Raw genomic sequence first — 23,640 nt, 5'->3', positions numbered from 1 at the left:
GTTTTTATCACAATTGCTCTGTAGTACAGCTTGCGGTCAGGGATGGTGCTTCCACCAGAGATTCTTTTATTGTTGAGAAGAGTTTTTGCTATCCTAGGTTATTATTCCAGATGAATTTGCAAATTGCCCTTTCTACTCAGTGAAGAATTGAGTTGGAATTTTGATGGGGATTGCATTGAATCTGTAGATTGCTTTCGGCAGGACTATATTAATCCTGCAAATCCATGAGCATGGGAGATCTTTCTATCTTCTGAGATCTTCAATTTCTTTCTTCAGAGACTTTAAGTTCTTATCATACAGATCTTTCACTTCCTTAGTTAGAGTCACACTAAGGTATTTTATATTATTTGTGACTATTGTGACAGGTGTTGTTTTCCTAATTTCTTTCTCAGCCCGTTTATCCTTTGTGTAGAGAAAGGCCATTGATTTGTTTGAGTTAATTTTATATCCAGCTACTGCACTGAAGCTGTTTATCAGGAAATAAATCTTTTTTAAAAATATATTTTTACTTTTAAAATTATGTATCTGTACATGAGTACGGGTGCCTTCCGTGGCTAGAGGCTTTGGACCCCCCTAGGGCTGGAGTTATAGGTTAGCTGCCTGATGAGGGTACTGGGAATTGAACTCAGGTTGTCTGCAAAGAGCAGTACATGCTCTTTAACCACTGAGCTGCCTCCCAGTCATCTCCTTCTGCTTCTTCTATGCTAGTTATCATTAACTGTTAATAAAGTTTCCATCTCTCTCTCTCTCTTTTAAATGATCGTGTGTGTCTCTTACAGGAACTCTGCAGGTACTAACTTAAGTTTTGCTTTTCCTCATTTGGAGGTGTGTGACTGAATGTATTCTCTTTGGTAACTCTTCTAGGATGAAATTCTGAAAGCAGCGGTAATGAAATATGGGAAAAACCAGTGGTCTAGGATTGCCTCATTGCTGCATAGGAAATCGGCAAAGCAGTGCAAAGCCAGATGGTATGTACCAGCCAGTAAGTGGAAACCAACATGATCCTGATTCCCACTGTGATGAGTGAGATGGCTCATTTCATCTCCCCCACCCCCAAGAGCATGAACTGTGATTTGGAGGGAAGTATGGAGAGAGCTGCCTTTAAATGTACTTACCACTTGCTTCCTGTGTCTTGAGCAAACCATTTTTCCTCCTCTTTACCCTGCCTGTTTTCTCACAGCTTAGCACTAATTGATCAGTTGTGAATCCTTGTCCAAGCGAGTTAATATTTTTATTTGAGAGTACCTTGTGAGACATAATGCAGAATCTTAGGTAGATGGTGGAAAGGGTCAGATACAGCGCAGAAGGAAGGTGGCTTTTAGGCTGCAATAGTTTGATTCCCTTCCTCTTAGCGGCCTTAAGCCATTAAGCTTCAGCCTAGCTTGAGCACCAGTGGCAGTGAGGACAGATTCTCACTCAGCTAAATACCTGATAGACAAGGCAGATTGGGCAGACCTTAGAAGATGGCGGATGCCCTAGGAGTTCTACTTTAAATTTAAAGCACAGCAGATGGAAGCACACAGCTCTGGAACATTTAGTGGGTTTAAGCGGATGCTTAGAGAAGTAATTGAAGATGCTGCGGGACTCAAGCATAAGGAAGTGCAGTGAAATTGTAATATAAATAATATAAGGTGCTATTTTTTCCTAGATACTTTTAGAACTTCAGAAAAAATAAGAACAAGTGCTGGGTGTGGTGATGTACGCCTTTGATCCCAGCATGGAAGACAGAGGCAGGCAGATCTCCGAGTACCAGGCCAGCCTGGTCTAAGGTGGAGTTCCAGGACATCCAGGGCTACACAGAGAAACCCTGTCTCAACCAAAAAAAAAAAAAAAAAAAAAACACCGAAAAAAAACACCACAGTTACCAACAAAAACCAAACCAAATGACAACAAATACTAGTTAAAGAAATGACATGATTGCATTTTGCACTTCAGTCTATTAGGTTTTTAAGTACATAGTTAGAATACATTGTAATGTGAAGAGGGGAAGGAGAGTAAGTTTAACTTGACAATGAGTTCTCTTGTCAGAGATGGTGTTAGTGATTGAGGGATGAGAGCATGTGATCTTAGAGTCAGAACATGGCACTTGACTAATGTTTGCGATGTTGTCTTTAATAGGTACGAATGGCTGGATCCAAGTATTAAAAAAACTGAATGGTCCAGAGAAGAGGAAGAAAAACTCTTGCACCTGGCCAAGCTGATGCCAACGCAGTGGAGGACCATTGCTCCAATCATAGGAAGAACAGCAGCCCAGTGCCTGGAACACTATGAATTCCTCCTGTGAGTGAAAACTGTGCATTTGTTAATGTGCTGAACAAACTTAGAGCATTTCCAGCTTGTGACTAAAGCCATAGAAACTAAAGTCCCTGAATTCTGTATTCCAGAATGGTTGAGCAAAATTATGTCTTCCGCCTCTCCTTTAGAAATGTGCAAGTCACACTCATCTTAGTGGGGAGAGAGAGAGAGAGAGAGAGAGAGAGAGAGAGAGAGAGAGAGAGAGAGTGTGTTTGTGCACGAGGCCCCATCGCCTGGGCTGCTGAGAGTTTATTAGGACCTTCTTGTTCTGTTCCAGCAGTGTTTGTCTGGATGTTCTGCATTTGTGAGGAAGGGCTGCTTGTCATTGGGTTTCACCATGCGTGGAAATACCGAAATTAAAGAATTTTAATGCCGTTTTATTCATGGGAAGCAATTGTAAAGATGCTGTTTTCCATAGCGATCATCTGTTGTTTATTTGGGGAAGGAGAGAGTGCCAGAGCTAGAACTTCGGTAATTCTCATACTAAATGGTGTGATACGGGACTAACTCATCTGGGTTTTTTTTTTTCCCTTCAAGGGACAAAACTGCTCAAAGGGACAANGAAGAGGAAACAACAGATGACCCCCGAAAGCTTAAGCCTGGAGAGATAGATCCAAACCCAGAGACCAAGCCAGCCCGGCCNGACCCGATTGACATGGATGAGGGTGAGTGGATGATGGGGAGTGCTCTGCTCACAGTACAGGACTCAGGCCTTAGTTCTCCTGATCCTGACTGTTAGAGTCCCAGTTCTGTCAGTGGTTATTCGAGGTATCTCCCCAAGTGTGTCTGGTCCTGTTTTTATTAGATTGCTTTTTTGAGGATGCCCCTTATTTTCTGCTTCTTCATTTCATTTAATGAATTGAGCAGTGAAGTAGGCAGATGTTCTAGAGGCAAGTGGTGAGCCTCGCAGGATCCTGTCTCTCATTCCCTTTGTAGAAGGAGAGGCAACAAGCTAGCATGTTGGACCTTGCTGTTTCTTTGACTTTAGGGTGATTTACTTTCCAGGAAAGAGCTGTGCTACAAGAGCTGTGCTGGAGACTCCCAGTGAGTCTGTGACACATGGAGTCAAGAGTTGGGGATTGGGCTTTGGCTCCATCTCTGCTATTTATTAGCTATTTGACCTTAGCTAAGTCATATATGCTCTCTGACCTTGAGTTTTCCCTGCTGAGGGTGGAGAGTAATATCTACTTTACCTTTTTGTGGGTACTTGGTAGTTTTTTTCAGATTTAAAGTCTGAATGCAGCGGTTCCCAAGAGTGACTAGTCAGTGAAGAGACTGTCTACCTCCTTTCCACTTGGGAAACGTTTAAAGTTACAGGCACCAGGTCCTCCCCTGGAGATACTAAGTTGGTAATTCTTACTGAGGGAAGAGAGAGGACTGTGACCTGAGTGAAATCTAAGTCTTGTCCATCATTATGACACTTATGTTGTTATTCTATTCAGGAGAGCTGTAGAAATGTCTTAGAGAAGACACAGTTTTGAGGGAAAGAATGTCTTTGAAGGTTGTTCCTTCCCCGGGATTATTGTTGCTTTATTTCTCTGCTGCTGATGTGCCAGTTTGTTGGTGATACGGAATGTTCCTGTAGTAGAGCTTTCTGTGAGTGAATACTTGCTACTTGCTTGAGATACGTCATTTTTCTTAGCTCTTCTTAGCATCTCTGAAGTAGACATTCTTACTCTGATTTTAATGGGAAACATTCACAGAGGTAAATGTGGGACCAGGCTTACATAACTAGTAAGTTAGTGATGGGATGACTTGTAACCTGACTTTCTCTGACTCCAGGTTTTCTGTGCCCTGTACAGTAGTGAGTACATGGATGTTTTTGCCATTGTAAGCACGAGGATTTGCCTGACTGCTGATGTCGGAGAGGAGCTTACTTTTTCTTGTCTTTATTTTTGCAGATGAACTTGAGATGCTCTCTGAGGCTCGAGCCCGTCTGGCCAATACTCAAGGAAAGAAGGCTAAAAGGAAAGCAAGAGAAAAGCAGTTGGAAGAAGCCAGGCACGTTTTTTCATTCTGTGTGCAATAATTAGTTGTTCATCCTTAGGCTCAGGAAATTGTATAGCTATGTGCTCCAGTTGGTGACTAGTCTGAGCTGATCAATTCTCATTTTGCTATTACTCCTTAGTGTCTTTATTGCTCTGGAACAAAAACAACTTCTGTATTTTCTCCCTATTTCAGAATAGTTATAGGAAAAGTACACTTAAAAAGTTTACAAAGTATGGCAGAAATTATGGGCACATATTTGACCCAGCGTGTTCTGTTTGATCTCTTGTAGCATTTTGGCATCAGGTGGCTTTCACGTGACTGTCAGTTCTTCATCCTCCTTGATTAGTGTTGGGCAGGTACTGGCTGTGAGGCTGATCATAGAGGCAATTAATGAGCCTTGAGCCAAATTCTAGGCTGTCAGACAAGTCTTCATTTAAAAAGTGAGCTACCTTTATTAGGCATGGTTCTTTGCTCAGGCTTTCCCCCACCTTCTCCTTGCTTCCTTTTGGTTGAATTTATATCGTTCTGATGCCCAGAAGCCAATATAAAGTTGGTAAAGATACCATCTGAACTGTGTGGCAGCCTGTGGGATTCAGGTATTGGACAAACTCCCCATTCCACAGTCTACTTAGAGCCTTTTTTGACTCCTGCGCTGTCTAGAACTTGCTCTTGACCTAGTGGGTAGCTAGCACTGTGTTGGTATTCCCAGTGCTGGATCCTGGGATAAAGGATGCTTTTTGGCATAGCTGGCCGTTCATCAATGTAAGAATAGTCAGAATTGATGGGCGTGCGATACACAAGGGATAGAGAACTATCCCAACTAAGAGAAGGTGCTATGGTTTCTTCTCATCTAGCTACTTTTCTGTTCGGTAATGTAAAATTGGAAAAATATTTCTACCTCTTTTGTCTAGGGCTATTTGGGAACCCAGCTTCCTGACAGCCATTTAATCATATGATCCGACAAGGAATACAGTAGTCAATCTGTGAAAGGCTTTAGGTTTGGTTAGGATTGATTGATTAAAGTACATCTGTGCAGATTTTAATTTACCCTACCATTTCTTGTAGCATCTCTGTGTTTATGTAAGGCGTATGCTGCATACGTCTTGCAACAGGTAGGACTGACCTGTGTGAAGTACAAGACTACTCCAGATGTTAAATTACTTATCTTTTTCTTATAACTTAAAATCACTTTTATTGATTATAAATGAGTATGCTTTCCCCTCCACTTCTGTTAATATTGTTTTAGGACGTGGTTGATACACTAGCATATGCTTTAGTTAGATTCACTTAGCATGATGATGGGATGTTCTCTAATGTGTCAGTCTTTGTTCCTGTTCTTTAAAGAATGAAATTTACTTTTGGAATACATCTTTCAAGACTTCTCTTTCATTGTAGATGTTTATGTCTGTAAGCTTATTAACGTAGAGACTTATTGGGTCATTCCATGTATACTTAGATCTCATACACAGTCATCGTTAATCTTACTAGGGTTCCCTGGTAACTGACTGATTTCTTCACAAGTCTTATTTTTTTTTTTCTTGAAAACTGCATTTTTGTCTATGGTAACATTGTAATAGTTGTGGGTACTGTACCCCTGTCCCATTCAGTTTATTTTTAATTGTTTGTTTTGAGACCAACTTTATTACTTTAGTGAAGTCTGTTGTGTTGCTGTCCTCCTAAAGATGAGCAGCCTGTGGAGCTGCTGCTCTGGGAGGGGAGTCTTGGATACCGCAGTCACTGTGAGATGGTGTAGTTGGCAGGGTTCTTGTTGATACCTTTTCCTGATTGTACCCAGTTGTTTATTATAGTGATTTCAGCAGTGTTCTGAGGTTAGAAATTGCTGTGTAGACACACCTGATCCAGTTTGAGTACCTTTGAAGAGATAGTTCTGAAATCAGCTTTTAAGATTTATTCTGATTCCAGGAAACTCCATCTTTCAGTCTCTATCAAGCTAGTTGGCTCACAGATTGCCCGCAGTCTCCACTGAACCTGTCCTCTCTTCCCACTTGCCATTGACCACAGCTTTTACTGCTTTTGAAAGTGCCCTTTGGCTGGATGGAGTTCATGTTGTAGATGAGCGTCAAGGCTTTTAGGTCTTCTTCTCCAGGGCACGGACTGCATTTCTGATTTACACTCCGGTTAAAGAGCTCAGTGTTCTGGGGAGCAGGTATGGTGGGCAGTCTTCAAATCTCTCCCAGGATAGAGACTTCAGTCTAAAGGCAGAGCAGAGAGAGCTTTCAGGGTTGTATTCCCAGGGGTATGTGCCCGGGGAGACCCGGTGTTTGGGTGGGAGAAGGGAGCCTGTGTAGCTGGGTAAGAAGTGCTGATGCCTGGCTCTCCTGGACTGAAAGCCTGAGACTGCTAGCTGGCAGGGAGAGGGAGCTCGTGTTCTTGGCTGTACCTGTGGAGTTTCCTCCTCTAGGAGCAGGTGGGTAGAAGGGAGAGGGTCTCTGCAGCTGTTAACTGCTTTCCTACCAAGCTTAGCTAGATTTTCTCAAATGTTTGTGTATTTGCCATGCCCTTCCATTTTCATGTTTTCTGGGGAGTGTGTTTCTTGTTTCTTGGACTTTCATACTGGCTGTCACTCTGTGTATACTGGTGTTTGACTTGTTTTCGGTCTTCAATACTGTGAATAACTTTACTCATTAACTCACTAAAAGTACAGCATCATTAAGAAATATAAAGGAAAAATGGAATTAAATGGAATTTTACCCTCTGCTGATTGTTACTGTTAAACATTGCTGCCCTTGACTCTGGCTGATAGATATGCATGTAACATTTGCATGCTTTTTCTATTTGTGAGTGGCACTCAACTCTACCTTAGACCTTTTCCTATGTAAGAGTAGATTTATAGCTTTTCTCAGGATTATATAGAAGTTACATATTTCAGAAGTTACATAAAGTCTGCCTAATACCTTGTTTTATATCTTTTGTTTATTTATTTTATGTATGTTAGTACACTGTAGCTGTCTTCAGACACACCAGAAGAGGGCATCAGATCCCATTACAGATGGTTGTGAGCCACCATGTGGTTGCTGGGAATTGAACTCAGNCTAAAACTCTAGGCTGAAATTACCCCATTTTACAAAACGATTTATTTTATGTATATGTATACGTGTACAGACATGGTTGCTGTTTTCAGACACACCAGAAGAGGGCATCAGATCCCATTACAGATGGTTGTGAGCCACCATGTGGTTGCTGGGAATTGAACTCAGGATCTTTGGAAGAGCAGTCAGTGCTCCCAACTGCAGAGCTTTCTCTCCAGCCCTATTTTTTTTTGTAAATTCATTCAGTAAATTCTTAGTGGTAAGTTAGATTGTGGCCATTGATTAGCAAAACAGTCTTTGATTAAATTCTTGTTTGTTGGTTTATTTATTTATTTTGGTTGAAGCCAGAGAAATGAATTGGTGGCTTTAAGGATATGAAAAATGTGGGCTTTTAATGTGTGTTTCTAAATTTGTTTTGAGAAAGTCATCCAGTTGATTTTTCTATTCCCTTTGCTGGAGATGGTCAGCTTTTATACCTCTTTTTGAGATGGACTCACTAGGAAGTTTTGGCTGGCCTAGAGCTTGGCATATAAACTAGGCTGACCTCAAACTCTGAGATCCAGCTGCCTCCTGCTGTGTCCCAGGTGCTAGAATTAAAGGTCCACACCTGCCCAGCCTTACTTTTCACACTTTTGCCATTAAGATAAAGTTCAGAAAGATAGTAACTAGAGATGTGGAAATAGTACATGCTAATTTGTAAAACTTAGTTGCTAGTTAAGTAAAACTTTCACTATTTCTGTTTACTCTTTTTTTTCCACATTAGAGTTTTAAAAAAATTCTACTTAGAAGGCTGGAGATACGGCTTAGTAGTTAGATGCTCTTGAAGAGACCACAGTTGTATTCTAGCTCACAACTAGATTTCAGTTCCAAGAGTTCTAATGCCCTTTGCTGGTCTCCTCAGGTACTGTATGCATATCACTCACTCAACATAGATATACATACACATAAATAAAAATAATACATCTTTAAAAGCTTACATAAACTTTAAAAATAGTATTTTATTATTTCTTTGAGACTTTATGTATTATTTCATACATATTTTGCTCATACTCACCTCCTACTCCTCCCAGGTCCACTTTGTACATAAAATGTATTTAACCTTTTCTGATTAGTAGCAAGTATATTTTTATTTTGTTTTATGATTTGTTTTTGCTGCAATTTGTGTTGCAAAATATTTAAATCTCAACATTATTCATCTTTTTTGCTACTTTATTTAGTAACTATATTTTGTTTGTCTTTTTGTTGTCAAGATGGGGTTTCTTTGTGTAGTCCTGGCTGTCCTGGAACTCACTTTGTAGACCAGGCTGGCCTCAAACTGTGCTGTGATTAAAGTCTACTCATTACTGCCCAGCTAGTGACCAGTTATTATTTTTTAAATTTTTTTATTGATGCTTTGTAAGTTTTATGTCATGCACGCAATCCTACTCATCTCCCAGTCCCTTTATATCCACCTTCCACCCTTGCAACCTCCCCCTTAAAACAAAAACAAAAAAGCCCCCCCAAACCAAAACCACCACCGCCACCCAACAAGAGAAACCCATCTTGTTGTGGGAGCTCTACCGTCTCACTGTGCGTCCCACAGGTCTGTTCTTATTCAGAGAGGGGAAGCACACATTTCCTTACAGTTTCTCTACTTTCCCTTTTGCCTTACTGTGTTTTAAATCAGAATTGGAATTTGGCAATGGTCTGAGGTAAGGGCTTGAGGAAATACTTTTCCAGATAACCAGATAGTTTTCTTAGTGATGGTGGATTAACCTGTCTCTGCCTGGCAGTGTTCATTTTCAAGGTGACTTTGTATTTTTTTCTCCAGGCGCCTTGCTGCCCTNCAGAAAAGACGAGAGCTTCGAGCAGCTGGCATAGAGATTCAGAAGAAAAGGAAAAAGAAGAGAGGCGTTGATTATAATGCTGAAATCCCATTTGAAAAAAAGCCNGCTCTTGGTTTTTATGATACTTCTGAGGAGAATTACCAGGCCCTTGATGCAGATTTCAGGAAATTGCGACAGCAGGATCTTGATGGGGAGCTAAGATCGTGAGTCCCTTTGAGTTTGGAAAGCCTTTGCTGTCTGCCAGGTTCTTTGCGTTTAGGGTGATGGAGCGAGCCTCCTTAGGCTTTTATGTGTTTAATGGGTTTATCTTTGTGTGAAGATCAATGAACCTGGCTGTATTGTTGTTAGTATACAGGTACATCTTACCTACTTACTGTGTAAGTGTGTAAGTATTTTGTATATATTTGTGTCGCATGTATATTACGTCACCCATGTGGATGTCAGACGAAGGCTGTTTATTTCCTACCACGTGGGTCATGGGGTTGTCAGGTTTGGGAGTCACTGACCTGATGTGTGCTTCTTAATTAGTGCTTGTGTTTCAGTAGGCTGTTTACTCCTGATGACATCTTTCTTTTTTTGAGCCTGTACCAGCGTTTTGCCTGTGTGTACCTCACGTGTGCCTGGTGCTCATGGAGGGAAGAAAGAGGACATTGAATTCCCTGGAACTAGAGTTACAGATGGTTGGGAGCTACTATATGGGTACTGGAAATCAAACTAGGGTCCTCTGGAAGAGTAGCCACACAGTGCCTAATCACTTAGCCATCTCTCCAGCCCAGTTACTATTACTAATGACATATTTTTTGTTTGTTTGGAGACAGTATCTCATTATGTAGCTCTAGCTGTCCTGGAATTCACTCTGTCGACCAGGCTGTTCTCAAACTTACAGAGATCTACCTGCCTCTGCTTTCCTAGTGTTGGATTAAACACTACTATGCCTAACATCTATTTATTTATTTATTTATTTATTTATTTATTTATTTATTGTTTTTTGTTTTTTCGAGACAGGGTTTCTGTGTGTAGCCCTGGCTGTCCTGGAACTCACTCTGTAGACCAGGCTAGAACTCAGAAATCCTCTGAGGCCTCTGCCTCCCAAGTGCTGGGATCAAAGGCGTGTGCCACCACTGCCCAGCTTATTTATTTTTTTAGCCAATGGCATCTTTATATTTTTGTTCATTTGTAACAAGTTGGATCTTATGCTAATGTCTTGAAATTTTATCAAAATCTAGTCTGGGTTATTTTATTCTCATTAGCTTGTATGTGTTCTCTCTGGGTGTGTGTGTGTGTGTGTCTCTGTGTCTGTGTCTGTGAGTGTGTGTGCGCGAGTGAGTGTGTATTTGGGAGGAGAGATCAACTCTGCGTGCTGTTCCTTAGGATCTGTTCACCGTGTGTCCTCCCTTGCTCCCACCCCATACTAGACAAGCGCTCTGTCATGAGCTGAATTCCCAGCCTCACTTTGTTGAGATGAAGTTTATCATTGGCATGGAGCGCACCCATTTTAGTGTATGAGCTCCAGGAATTTGTCTGATTCCATTTCTCTGGCTCTTTTCCCCCTTGAGTGTGTGTGGTGGTCACAGATACCCTTATGAAGTTGGTTCTCTCATGCCACCAGTTTCAGAGTTCTGGCAGTCAGTCAGTTCATGTCATTGAGTTTATGTGACAAATGCCTTTGTGTGCTGAGCCATCTCATTGGTCTAACCTGCTCTAGTTTTAAAGTGAAAAAATTTGCCTTTTTTTTCTTACAAAGAAAAGAAAGAAGTGTTTGCTGTGTTCTATAATCTTTATACTTGCTGCAGATAGGTAGAAGCATTTATGTTTCTATCTCTCTCTGCTCATTTGAGAGACATCTAGAAGATTCTGTGAGTCTATTGGTAGGACTTTTTACTTAGTTATTAAGCACTGTACAACAGAATTTTCGTTTAGGGCCTTCATTAAGGTAGGCTCTTCAAATAGATTAAAGAAGAAAGCTAGGCATTTGGAAGGGGTAGACCTGTCTGTGGTAGGGAAGAAAACAGATCTTTAACATACTGCCTGGGGCTGGTTTAAGTGCCTAACAACCTTTGGGTGTCATTATGAACATACCCTTTTTCTTTATGGGCAGCAAGATGGCCCAGCAGGTAAAGGAACCCACTGTCAAACCTTGTGATCTGAGTTTGATATCTGAAACCCTGGTGGTGGAGAGAGCAGGCTCCTGCCAGTTATCTCTGGATGTCACATGTACACCATTGCACATGTTGCACTCCCAACTCCTAAAAGAAGATAAATGTGAAAATTTTCTTGTATGAATTTAAGAATCATAACAATAATGGGGAGGTTTAAACATTTAATGTAAGTTTGCCTCCATTTATCTTTTTCTGCATACACGTCATTTTCTTATGCTCACATGTTTCTATGTGAATATTAATATAGTAAACTTCTTGGATGTTTTGACATACATGTTTTACTATTTTTATAGTTTTAGGCTTTAAATTTTAGTACTTAAATTAGTGTCTCCCTTTTAAAAATAATTCTGTAACTATTTCAAGTTTATTTTTCTCAAATGTACTAGATTAGTCATGTAGGAATAGCTTAACATACTACTTTTGTATTTTAAAAAATTCCTTAGAAATGAAGTTGTTTAAAGTCTTAATAGTTATATAGCTTGATATTATTGCCTGTGTGTAATCTTTTTTTTTCTGTCCTGATCTATTACAGTGAAAAAGAAGGAAGAGATAGAAAAAAAGACAAACAGCATTTAAAAAGGAAAANGGAGTCTGATTTACCATCAGCTATCCTCCAAACCAGTGGTGTCTCTGAGTTCACTAAAAAGAGAAGCAAACTTGTGTTGCCTGCACCTCAGGTACTCGGAGCATCTGTCATCCTGTGAATTTACATGCTTATATCATATCCAGCAAATATTGTGGGCTGCTGTCTCAGGCATGTGCTTATTAATGCTCAAGAAACCACAGTCTAAAGAGGGCACTAACACAGTTTTGATACGTGCTTCTCCTTCAAATGGTGGCAGTTCTTAGTAATTAATTGAATTTTTCCTTAATATTTCTAAAGCTATTTCTTTTGGTAAAATTATAGAAGTAACACTTTCAGATTTTCCTAGAGATCTTGTGGTTTAGTGGAGTGATATTTAGTTGATTTTCAATAGTATTTTCTTCTCATTAATAGCTTTGTACAAGTACTTGTGTTCTTGGTGCAACAGTCTATTAATATATTGATTTAAAGCATTTTTAACTATGCCTAGCACGTATACACCATTGGAGCAGTACAAAGATTAGCATAGTTCCTGTGTAAGGGTAGCATGCACATGTATGATCCATTCTATATTTAAAAAGAAAAGGGGCTGGAGAGATGGCTCAGAGGTTAAGAGCACTGACTGTTCTTCCAGAGGTCCTGAGTTCAAATCTCAGCAACCACATGGTGGCTCACAACCATCTGTGATGAGATCTGATGCCCTTTTCTGTTGTGTGTCTGAAGATAGCTACAGTGTACTTAAATAAATCTTGAAAGAAAGAAAGGAGAAAAAAAAAAAAGAAACAAACATGAAGCTGAGTGGGTAGGGAGGGTGGAATAGATTGGAAGGAACCCGGGGTGTTAAATATGATCAGTAAACATTGTATGGAATTCTGTAAGAATTAATAAAAATACCAAAACACTTGTAAGTACAGAAATACAGCCGTTACAGCCAGTTGTAATTTATAATGTGAATTTTTTCCCCCATAGAAAAAGGAAAACTTAAAATTTTATATTGGAAATTTTAAAGCCTGGCAAGTTAAGTGGTACAGAGAGGTCTTTCTGCCCTTGACCCAGCTTCAGCAAGTCATTCTCTGAAATGGGGGATTGCACTGTTACTGTTAAATGGTTTACAGGGCTGGTCTTGTCCTTTAGATTTCAGATGCTGAACTCCAGGAAGTTGTCAAGGTAGGCCAGGCCAGTGAAGTTGCACGGCAGACGGCGGAGGAGTCAGGAATAACAAACTCTGCTTCTAGCACTCTCCTGTCTGAGTACAATGCCACAAACAACAGCATCGCTCTGAGAACACCACGGACACCAGCCTCTCAAGACAGGATTCTACAGGTACGCTCGCACTGCTGATCATCTTTGTGTCACCATGGAGGACACCACGTGGTTTGGTTGTATGTAGGTAGGGCCAACAATTTGAACTTGATGGCCATGATCCCAGAGCATTTCTTACAGCACAGAAGCTGAATTAGCAGGCTAAGTGGTCTGAACGAGCAGGCTCAGTGGTGACCGGCTGTTCATTCACAGCTTTTTGGAGTGGACCTGCCCCTCTGCTTTCATTTTGTACTTGTCAGGCAGGTGCAGGTCTTACAGTTTCATGCTTATAAGTTTTGTATGTGTGGATGGTTTCTCTCATGTATTTATGTGCACCATTTGTGTGCAGTATCTGCATGGTCAAAAGAGGGTGTTGGAGCCATTGGAACTTGATTTATAGACAGTTGTGAGCTGCCTTTCGGTGCTGGGAGTTGTGCCTGGATCTTCTTCAAGAGCAGCCAGTGCTTTTATCTTCTGAGCCATCTATCCAGCCCCCCTTCCAGTTGTTGGTGCTTAGTACCTACTGTGCCTGAAAGGTTGTGGAGCTGCTGGTGGTGGTCCCAGGGCTGCCTCAGAACACTGGGCATGGAGCAGAGCAGTGCAAGGACACTGCATGTGCCAGCACCTCCCACAAATAGCAGCTGCCTCCTCCTGGTGGCATCCTTAGCTTCATTTTGCTTTTGAAGAACTATAGGGGAGGGAGAGTATGGGAGCATTTCAGGAGGAGACAGCTCTCAGAAGAACCAGTATTCTACTGGGTCATTTGGTTATATGTTTTGGGGTGTTTTTAAGGTTAGTATATTTTCTACTTTTGTGTGTTTATTATCACAGTACATAAGGTGAGTCATGTTACCTGTGCTCCTCTGGATTTGGTCCTTCCTTCTCCTCTTATGCAGACGTTGGAAGCCCGTCTCTTTCCAAGAGACACTTTGTATTCGGAAGAGCAAAGCATGCTCTTTTGATAGTATGAAATTATAGATTCCTCATGAGAAAAGATACTCAAAGTCATGGAGCAAGACTTGCTCTAGCTGTCTGCATTTTGCCTCTTAGTAGTTTAGCCCACTTACTATTCTCATGATTGCTGTGGGTTAGGAATTTAAACAGGGAACATAAAAAGTGACTTTCCCCTGCCTTAAGATGTCTAGTACCTCAACTGGGCGCACTCAGCATTTGAGGGTAATTGACAGGTAGTGGCCAGAACACATGGGGGGTCATCCTCCATGGGTGGTAGTGATGCTGGGTATAGGTTGGCGGCTTAGCATGGTGCATGACATGAATCTACGTCTGCATCTGCATGTGTTTATGCAGTCTTCAGCATGGCAGTTGAATTTCTCTCCTGGTGATGTAAGAGGTGTGAGTGTGGAGAGAAGCCATATCATGGTCCTAAGCTAACCTTGGAGTCAAGCCATGCTACTCTACTCTTGCTGTATTCTCTGTCAAGAGGAAGCACAAGCCCAGCTTCATTTAAGGGGAGTGGGAGGAGAGGAACATTGAAGACACACAGATGAGTATGAGAGAGATGCCTGACTTTGAAAGGTAAAGTCTGCCTTCGACATTGAGTTGGGAACTAAGATTAAGGCAAAGATAGTTACAGGAGGGTGAGAATTAAAAAGAGCCCGATCATATAAGTCTTAGACAAAAGGTTGGGAAGGCTGAGACATGATCAAGCCTTCAAAGAGTCTCGGTGAGACTTCTTAAAGAAACCTGATCCTATGAGTCTCGTGGCATGCATTGGCAGCTTAGGCATGTCTTAACTTCCCAACAGAGAAGCAGAGACTCAGAGTTGCTTATGCACATTAGATAAAGGATTAGTGATGAAGTCAGACTAAAACCTGGGTGCTGTTGTGACATTTGGCCTCAGCTCATATCAGAAACTTCGATTTCATAGTACCTTATGGTACAGAGATCTGGCATGGATAATGGGAGTAGCTCTTGGGTATGGCAGTTTTATAAGGAACCCACAGCACTGTTTTCCCCTTAACACAGTCTCAGGTGGCTTCAAACTCACTGTGTAACTGAAGGTAGCCTTGAACTGCTGATTGCCCTGCCTCTCCATCCTAGGTGCCAGGCATGGCATCCACACCCAGTGACAGCAGCACATATAACACATGAGCTTATTCAGAACTCCTGATGTGATGTGTTAGGCGGACAAAGGACTGAAAGTGCCGAGATCTGTTCCGGGGCAGTATGCAACTCTCTTGTTTTTTTTTTCTGAAAGATTGTGTACAAATCCTGTCTGTATAAAGATTTCTGTAATAGGGCCGGAGGGAGGATTTCACTAGCCTTTCTGACTGCTCTGCACTCTCTTGTATCTCCAGGAAGCTCAGAACCTCATGGCCTTGACCAATGTGGACACTCCATTGAAAGGTGGGCTTAATACCCCACTGCATGAGAGTGACTTCTCTGGTGTGACCCCACAGCGGCAAGTTGTGCAGACTCCAAATACAGTTCTGTCTACCCCTTTCAGGTATTGTAAAAATCAGCATGTTCTATATTTTAGAAAAACTTGACTTAAGAACCTGGGCAGCATGATTTTTTGAGTAATGTTGACAGAGATTAGAATAACTATTAACTTGGGTTTGCCTTTTTGTTGTCTTCTAATTGGGTTGCCTGGTGTCTTTGGAGGTTAGATGAGGGTATTGACTCCCAAAGAACTGGAGTTAAGGTTGTGAGCCGCCATGTGGGTGTTAGAAATTGAACCTGGGTCTTCTGCGAGAGCACTCTGCACTCTTAACTTGAGCCATCTTTCTAGCTCTGGTATTTATTTTTAGTTGTTAGCTCTGCCCTCTCTGGGTTACTTAGGCTAGAATCCCCACAGTCCATTATACTTGTGGATGACAGCAGAATCAAGAATCATTGGAAGCTAGTCTTTGTATAGTAGTTATTGCTTCCTGTGAGGCTAAAGAGAGCCTAATTTCTATTTTCCTGTGTATATCTTGTCTCTTAAATAGATTGTAAGCTCCTTGGGGGCAGGGACCATGTCTTAAATGATAACACCGCACCTGTTGGGAACAGATGTCTGGCAGTACCATCAGTCTGGAACACAGCCAAGATACAGGAAGTAAGCAACCAAAACCAGAAAGGCTTTGACTAATTAAAGTATAAGTTGCTGCTGGACTTTATTGTTGAGAGCCTAAACTCAGAACCTGTTCATCATTAGATGTGAATCTGAAAATGTGGTGTTTGCTTTCCAAACAAAATATAAAAGCATAAACCATGTAAAGTGTCCCTTTGATGGGAATGAGTGACATGAAAGTAAAGACTTAAGAAGGGAGACATAAATGATGAGCACACTGAGCTCAGCGTGTCACCTGGGCCCCCGAGTGAGTGTGGTGGCCAGCCTCTCTGCTAGCTGCTTGCTCTTAGTCACCCTACTGCGTCAGAGGTTCAAAAAATGTTTGGTGAACCTAGCATGGGAAGGCAAAACATCAGATGTTAGGGCTGGAAGCCAGTACAGTACATATAGATACTATGCTCACCAAACCGAACTTCAGTCTTAATCAACATAACACAGTGAAAGCAAGAGAAAGGTTTTGGTGTCTTTATTCCTTACTTTATGCATTTACCATGACTTAGATTTCTATTTGTATAGGACTCCTTCTAATGGAGCTGAAGGGCTGACTCCCCGAAGTGGAACAACTCCTAAACCAGTCACTAATGCCACCCCAGGTAGAACACCACTTAGAGACAAGTTAAACATTAATCCAGAGGATGGAATGGCAGACTACAGTGACCCCTCTTACGTGAAGCAGATGGTAAGTATCAGGTCTTTTTTATGTTTATATATTCAGTGCATTGAACCCAGGGACCTTCAACCTGCTAAGCAGGTGCTCTATACTGAGAGATACCTCCAGCTCTAAATTTTTAAATTAAATTCAAGTTTTTCTTGTGTTTTGCCTGCATGTGTGTCTGTGTGAGGGTGTTGGATCCCCTGGAGCTGAAGTTAGAGACAATCGTGAGCTGCCTTGTGGGTGTTGGGAATTGAATCTAGTTCCTCTGGAAGAGCTGCTAGTGCTCTTAATAACAGAGCCATCTCTCCTCGCTTGAGCGCGCGCTCTCTCTCTCTCTCTCTCCTTCTCTATCTCTCTACCAAAATCAAGTACAGATCCTAATGAGCTCTTTTCTCTGTCCTTGAAGACATAGTTTTGAGATTTTTAACACCACAATACACTGGTTTATTACAAGTCAAGGTTTTGTTTGATATTAATGAAGGAAGGTAAGAGAATAAAAAAGTTGAGGATCACTTTAGAAGAGTCACTACTAAGTTAATTGTTTGATTTTTACATATATCTAAACATTTAAATTATACTTTACTTCTTATTTAGTGTATATTCCTGTGGCATATGTGGGTGCGCATTTACTGTGGTGTGTGTGTTTGGGTCAGAGCACACCTTAAAGGACTTGGTTCTCTCTTTCTGCCTTGTGAATCAGACTTAGGTGGTCAGTTTTGGAGGCGAGCACTTGTACTGGCCCCAAGCCAGTTGTTTCAGAAACTTTTTGTTTGTTTTGTTTTAGACCAAAGCTGGTTTTAAGTTTGTGGTAATCCTGCATCAGCCAGCTAAGTTTTGTTATTACAGGCATGTGTCACTATGCCCTGCTGTTTGAGAAGTTTTAGAGACTTTATTAGTTAGTACTGGCAGTGTGAATTGACAAGGACCAATTCTTCTCTACAGGAAAGAGAATCTCGTGAACATCTCCGTTTAGGATTGTTAGGCCTCCCTGCACCTAAGAACGATTTTGAAATCGTTCTGCCTGAAAATGCCGAGAAGGAACTGGAAGAACGTGAAATAGATGATACCTACATTGAAGATGCTGCTGATGTGGATGCTCGAAAGCAGGTGAGAATCATTAAAAAGCATCATCAGTATGGTCATGCGTCTGTTGAGCAGTGGTTCTCAACCCACGGGTTGCAACCCCTTTGGGGGTTACATATCAGACATCCTGTAGAGCAAATACCTACCTGCATTGCAGTTTCTAACAGTAGCAAAGCTACAGGTATGAAATAGCTGTGAAATAAGGCTATGGTTGGGGTCACCACAGCATGAAGAACTGTATTAAAGGGTCGCAGCATTAGGAAGGCTGAGAGCCTTTAGAGGGAGGCATGGCTGTCAGTGTTTCTAGGTTGCTTATTTGACTTTTTCTAGTATTTTAACAAAATTCCTCAAATTATATTATTAACAATAATGTACTCACATAAATGAATGATCTTGTGCTCAGAATATCTTAATTGGTATTTTTTAGATGTTTGTATGCATATATGTGTGTTTGTTTAAACACTGAAATTTACCATGCTTTTCTAAACACAAGAATATGTTTTATTTAGAAGTGAAGAAAGGATTGCTTTAATCTAGTGAAGAAAGGATGTTAAAAGCAAAAATTGGATTAGTTTTTGAATAATCTTAGATCTGTACAGACTGACAAAAACTAGATTTGGAAGATGGGAAATATTAGCAACCTCTTATACTGATGCAGTAATTGTCCAGTGATATATAGGTTTTTAGCTCCATTTGGAAGGAGAAAATTGGGTCACATTAGTTTTTCTCAGATACTGCATAGCCCCCTTTCTGCCATATTGTCTCAGGATGGTTGTGAGAACAAAATCACACTACAGATCATTGCTATATTTGTTTTCTCTGTAACGTGCTGCAGTTTTTCTTGCAACTGGACAGATGTGAGGGTACAGAGTTTGAGGTCTAAACTGTTAACTGATAAAGTTTTAATAAGTTACTGACATGATGAATGAATTGACACTGTTGTTAGTGTTTCTGTGCAGTAAAGGTTAGGCTTCCATCCTAGTCAGTATGGAACTTGTGAAATGCATGAGCTCCCACAGCCGCTTCTGTGCAGCTGAGAGACACTGAGACATTGCCATCAGTTGATAACATGGTTAGCCACACTTAATTGGCATTCCTTGAGGGTTACATTCATTACAAAACAAAGTGCTTTTAACACAGTGTTTTATCTGGGCTGCTATGTCAGAAATAGGATAGTCAAGGTAGGTGGCGCCCGAGTGCTCTGGCATTTCACAGAACTGTAGCCAAGGGTTCCTCTGAAGAATACTGAAAATTCAGACTCTGGCCGGTGGCTAATACTTCCAGGATATTAAGTTAGTTCGCCTTTTGTATTATTCTAAGCCATTTACATGGACAGTCACATTAATTGTAGGGTGTACTTTGAGCAAAACATATTATTAATCTTGTAAGTTTAATGACAGCCATTGCCAGGCTGCTTGGAGAAATGAAATTTCCTTAAGGTCCACATGGCACTTGACATTTTCCTTCAAGTAGAATTGCTCCGTTGTTGCCTGGTTTGCACCCAAGTGTTGATTATCAGGGCTGTTTACTCAGCCTGCAAACTTCCTGTAAATGTCATCTTTAGAGGTAGCCTGATCCTACTTTCTGGTGCTGTACTTTCAGAAGCCTAGAATATAAATTACTTCTCTCTTATTAGACTCTTTGGTGTTCACATGGCGTTATACAGAGTAGGCTGGTGGTTGGGGTGAAACTTTCGAAAAAGAGAGGTAGTGGCCCTCTACAGAATCACAGGTAGCATCCATCAAGGTTTGCATTGCCGCTTCTATGAGTTTTTGCTTTTTATTTCATCTCTCTTTTTTTTTTTTTTTTTTTGGTTTTTTTCGAGACAGGGTTTCTCTGTATATCATCTCTTAAAAGGAAGAGAACAACTTTTTTTGATTTCTTGTGTTGATTTCTTTCTTTCTTTGAACTTTGATGATGTCATCACTGATGCCTCAGTGCCTGTGGGCTGTAGCGGAGGAGGCTGCTGTGGAGATGAACTTACCCTGGAGATAAATCATCTTGCAGGGGAAGAAGTGAATGTGGGGGGCAGAGGTGGATACTTTGTGTTTTCTGTTGTTTTGATCTTGCAGATACTTCCGGTTACACTCACTTGACTTTCAGAAGTGGGTGGAGTTTTTATGTGTTGCCACAGAGGGTCAAGGAATATTGGCTGACTTTAGCTTTGAGTGAAAGCAAAGAGTTCTGTTGTGGGAGTCTCTTCTATGTTTATGATTGCCATTTAGACAAGAAGGGTGGTTATTTGGTGAGCAGAGCCATTTAAGTGTGGAGATCTCGCTAGTACACTTCCGTTGTCCTTAACTAACATCTTTTGTTAATGAGAATGAATAGATTGATTCCTGGAGCCTCGGCATTACCTCTACACCTACACAAAGTTCTGTAGAGTCTAAGGTTTTGAATATGGCTGATGAGAAATGTCAGTTGCTATATAGCTACAGTAATGGACATAAATTCCTTTTTTAGGCCATCCGAGATGCTGAGCGTGTAAAGGAAATGAAACGAATGCACAAAGCCGTTCAGAAGGATCTGCCCAGGCCGTCTGAAGTAAGTGCTGCAATTTCTGATTTATGAACTTTGCTTCTTTACCTGCTACTAGTGTATTTTTAAAAATACTCACTCATAAAGACTATAACTTTCCTCTGCTTTTTTGAATATAGTAAAGTAGTTCTCAAATCAAGTCTTGAAAATACTGCACTAGTACCATTATGGATTTAGAAGAAGGGGGAGAAATTGCTTTTGAAAATATGGAAGTGCTATTTAGTTTATGCTGTAAGAGTAGGCACAGGATATTGCGGATATGTCTGATCATTTTGCTTGTTTTAAAATTTTAGGTAAATGAAACAATTTTAAGACCTTTAAATGTAGAACCACCTCTAACAGATTTACAGAAGAGCGAAGAACTGATCAAAAAAGAAATGATTACGATGCTTCACTATGATCTTCTACACCATCCCTACGAACCATCTGGAAATAAAAAAGGAAAAAATGTTGGGTTTGCTACCAACAATTCAGAGCACATTACCTACCTTGAGCATAGCCCTTACGAGAAGTTCTCCAAAGAAGATCTGAAAAAGGTAGGAGGACATTTCAGCTCTTGTTAGATGCTGTGTGTCAGAGTCAGAACTTAATGTGGCTACATTGCTACTCCGAACCAAAGGAAGCAAGACTGGGAGATAAATGTTATGTGAAATGTTATGCAAAGAATATGTTCTTTTAATTTGTATGTAGTATGTAGTGTGGGTGCTTGAGCCCATGTGCATGGTGCAGAGGCCAGAGGATGATGTCAGGTGGTGTCCTTTGTTGCTTTCTACCTTATTTTTGAGACAGTATCTCTCTTACCAAGTTTGGGGCTTGCTATCTGCCATTTTTGCTAGAATGGCTGGTACAAGCTGCAGGGTCCTCTTGGACTACCCTGCCGTCTCCTGTTGAGGTTACAGGTGTATACCACTGTACCCAGTTTTTTATGTGGGTGCTGGAGTTCTAAACTTAGGACCTTGTGCTTACAGAGCTTTACCCACTGAGCTGCTTTCTTAGCCTGCCTCCAGGATACGCTTTAATACTCACTATATGTTATTAGTTACAGAGGCTTTGGTAGCAAGATAGTTTTAATTTGTGGGTGTGGTTGGCATGGTTGAGAATTTCGTTGATTGCTATTTTCCTGTGCTAAAGTCTGCATTTGAATGCCTTTAGTAGTGAAGTGTTATTTAGACTAATATAAAAGGTATGAGTTTACTTAGTATAAATAGTAAGTTAGCAGTTTCTAGTTGTAAGCTCTAATGGTTTGATTATCTCTTCTAGGACTCCTATTGAAATTCATTACCATTGTAGCAGTATTGAGATGTGGGCTCTCAAGAAGTCCTTAGTTCTTGAGGGCTCTGTCCTCATGAGTGGCCTAGTTGTTTTGTGAGTGAAGCTCTCTGTCACTTTGTGATTCAGTCAGGAGGTCCTCACTGGATGTGAGGTTTGAATTGATTGATGGGATTATTTGAAACAAATGTTACGTGGTTTATCTGTTCATATTTATCTTTGTTCTAAAAGCTGTTTAAAGCAGCTATTTGTATAGCAGAATCTTTTGTTTATTTTTTTAAGATTTACTTTTTTTTTTTTTTTTTTTTTTTTTTTTTTTTTCAAGACAGGGTTTTTTTATGTAGCCCTGGCTGTCTCACTCTGTAGACCAGGCTGGCCTTGAACTCAGAAATCCGCCTGTCTCTGCCTCCCGAGTGCTGGCATTAAAGGCGTGTGCCACCACCGCCCGGCTAAGATTTACTTTTTATGTGTATGAGTGTTTTGTGTGAATGTGTGTCTGTCTGCCACTTGTGTGTAGTGCCCGTGGAGGCTATAAGGGGGCATGGAATCCTCTGGAACTAGAGTTGAAGATGGTTATGAGCCACTCTGGGTGTGGGGAACTAAACCTAGGTCCTCTGCAAGAGCAGAGCGTGCTCCCTAACATTGAGCCATCTTTCCAGCCCCTGACAGAAAGGTCTTTGTTAAACATTTTTTTTTCCATACATTTCCTCAATTACAATTCCAATGCTATCCAAAAAGTCCCCAATACACTCCCCCCCCCCAGTCCCCCACCCACCCACCCCCACCCCTTGGCCCTGGCGTTCCCCTGTTCTGGGGCATATAAAGTTTGCGTGTCCAATGGGCCTCTCTTTCCAGTGATACAAATGCAGCTAGAGTCAAGAGTCCTGGGGTACTGGTTAGTTCATATTGTTGTTACACCTATAGGGTTGCAGTTCCCTTTAGCTCCTTGGGTACTTTCTCTAGCTCCTCCATTGGTTGTTAAACATTTTTTACTCAGTTTTTTAAAACTGCATTTTTCTTTTAAACATTGAGTGTGTGTTTGAGTGGGGTGTGCTGTTGTTCATGTGTAGAGGTCAGAGGACAACTTGGTATGAGTCATTTCCACTTTGTTGGATAAAGGTTTTTGAACTTAGGTTGTCATGTTTAGTGGTCAGTGCCTTTACCTGCTGAGCTGTCTTGTAACCCAGAGCCCATTTTACAGTTGAGAATTGGGCTCAGAGGAGGTAAGTATTGCAGGCAGCCGCTTAAACAGGGAAGCAGGGATTGAACCTAGCCTGCTCAGTCCCTTCTCTCTCATTCTGCCATCTAGAAGTGTTTCTTTAGTAGAGAACTCTGGTTTAAGCGCCACTGTCTTCTTGTGTCCTGAATCTCACTCTCGTGATACCATGAGAATGCTTGTCAGGTGCCTGGGGTCCCTTTCACCTTGTGACATCAAGAGAAGAAGGTGGGATGGAGCACCCACCCCTAAGCCAGCGGTGGTGCCTTTGGCTTAGAGTCTGCCTCAGCTGATTACTACTGGTATGGTTCTGGACAAGTTGTTTAATTTCTCTGAGTTCAGTAGTTTCACTAACTTTAAAATGAAGTCAATATTGGCTAGTTTGTAAAGTGGTTATATATATTATTTTTCTTTTTTAAGAGAAAGTCTTACAGCCGGGCGGTGGTGGTGCACGCCTGTAATCCCAGCACTTGGGAGGCAGAGGCAGGTAGATTTCTGAATTCGAGGCCAGCCTGGTCTACAGAGTGAGTTCCAGGACAGCCAGGGCTACACAGAGAAACCCTGTCTCAAAACAGAGAGAGAGAGAGAGAGAGAGAGAG

At 41.2% G+C, this 23,640-nt stretch overlaps 1 protein-coding gene across 1 annotated transcript in view; it reads left to right on the top strand.

Moving 5' to 3' along the window:
* Positions 1–23,640, top strand: part of Cdc5l (cell division cycle 5 like) — a 41,983-nt gene that overhangs the window by 4,344 nt on the left and 13,999 nt on the right. Inside the window, exons 2-13 of the mRNA XM_021149453.2 lie at positions 865–968; positions 2,119–2,280; positions 2,833–2,960; positions 4,197–4,296; positions 9,145–9,363; positions 11,852–11,996; positions 13,037–13,225; positions 15,523–15,671; positions 16,797–16,959; positions 17,878–18,042; positions 20,482–20,562; positions 20,850–21,092. Coding sequence (XP_021005112.1) covers positions 865–968; positions 2,119–2,280; positions 2,833–2,960; positions 4,197–4,296; positions 9,145–9,363; positions 11,852–11,996; positions 13,037–13,225; positions 15,523–15,671; positions 16,797–16,959; positions 17,878–18,042; positions 20,482–20,562; positions 20,850–21,092 — 1,848 coding nt within the window. The remainder of the gene's footprint in view (positions 1–864; positions 969–2,118; positions 2,281–2,832; positions 2,961–4,196; positions 4,297–9,144; positions 9,364–11,851; positions 11,997–13,036; positions 13,226–15,522; positions 15,672–16,796; positions 16,960–17,877; positions 18,043–20,481; positions 20,563–20,849; positions 21,093–23,640) is intronic.

The sequence above is a fragment of the Mus caroli genome, chromosome 17 (genome assembly GCF_900094665.2).
Source record: "Mus caroli chromosome 17, CAROLI_EIJ_v1.1, whole genome shotgun sequence".
NCBI lineage: Eukaryota > Metazoa > Chordata > Mammalia > Rodentia > Muridae > Mus > Mus caroli.
Note: the sequence above shows the minus strand (reverse complement) of the source record. Positions and strands in the feature narration are given on the sequence as shown.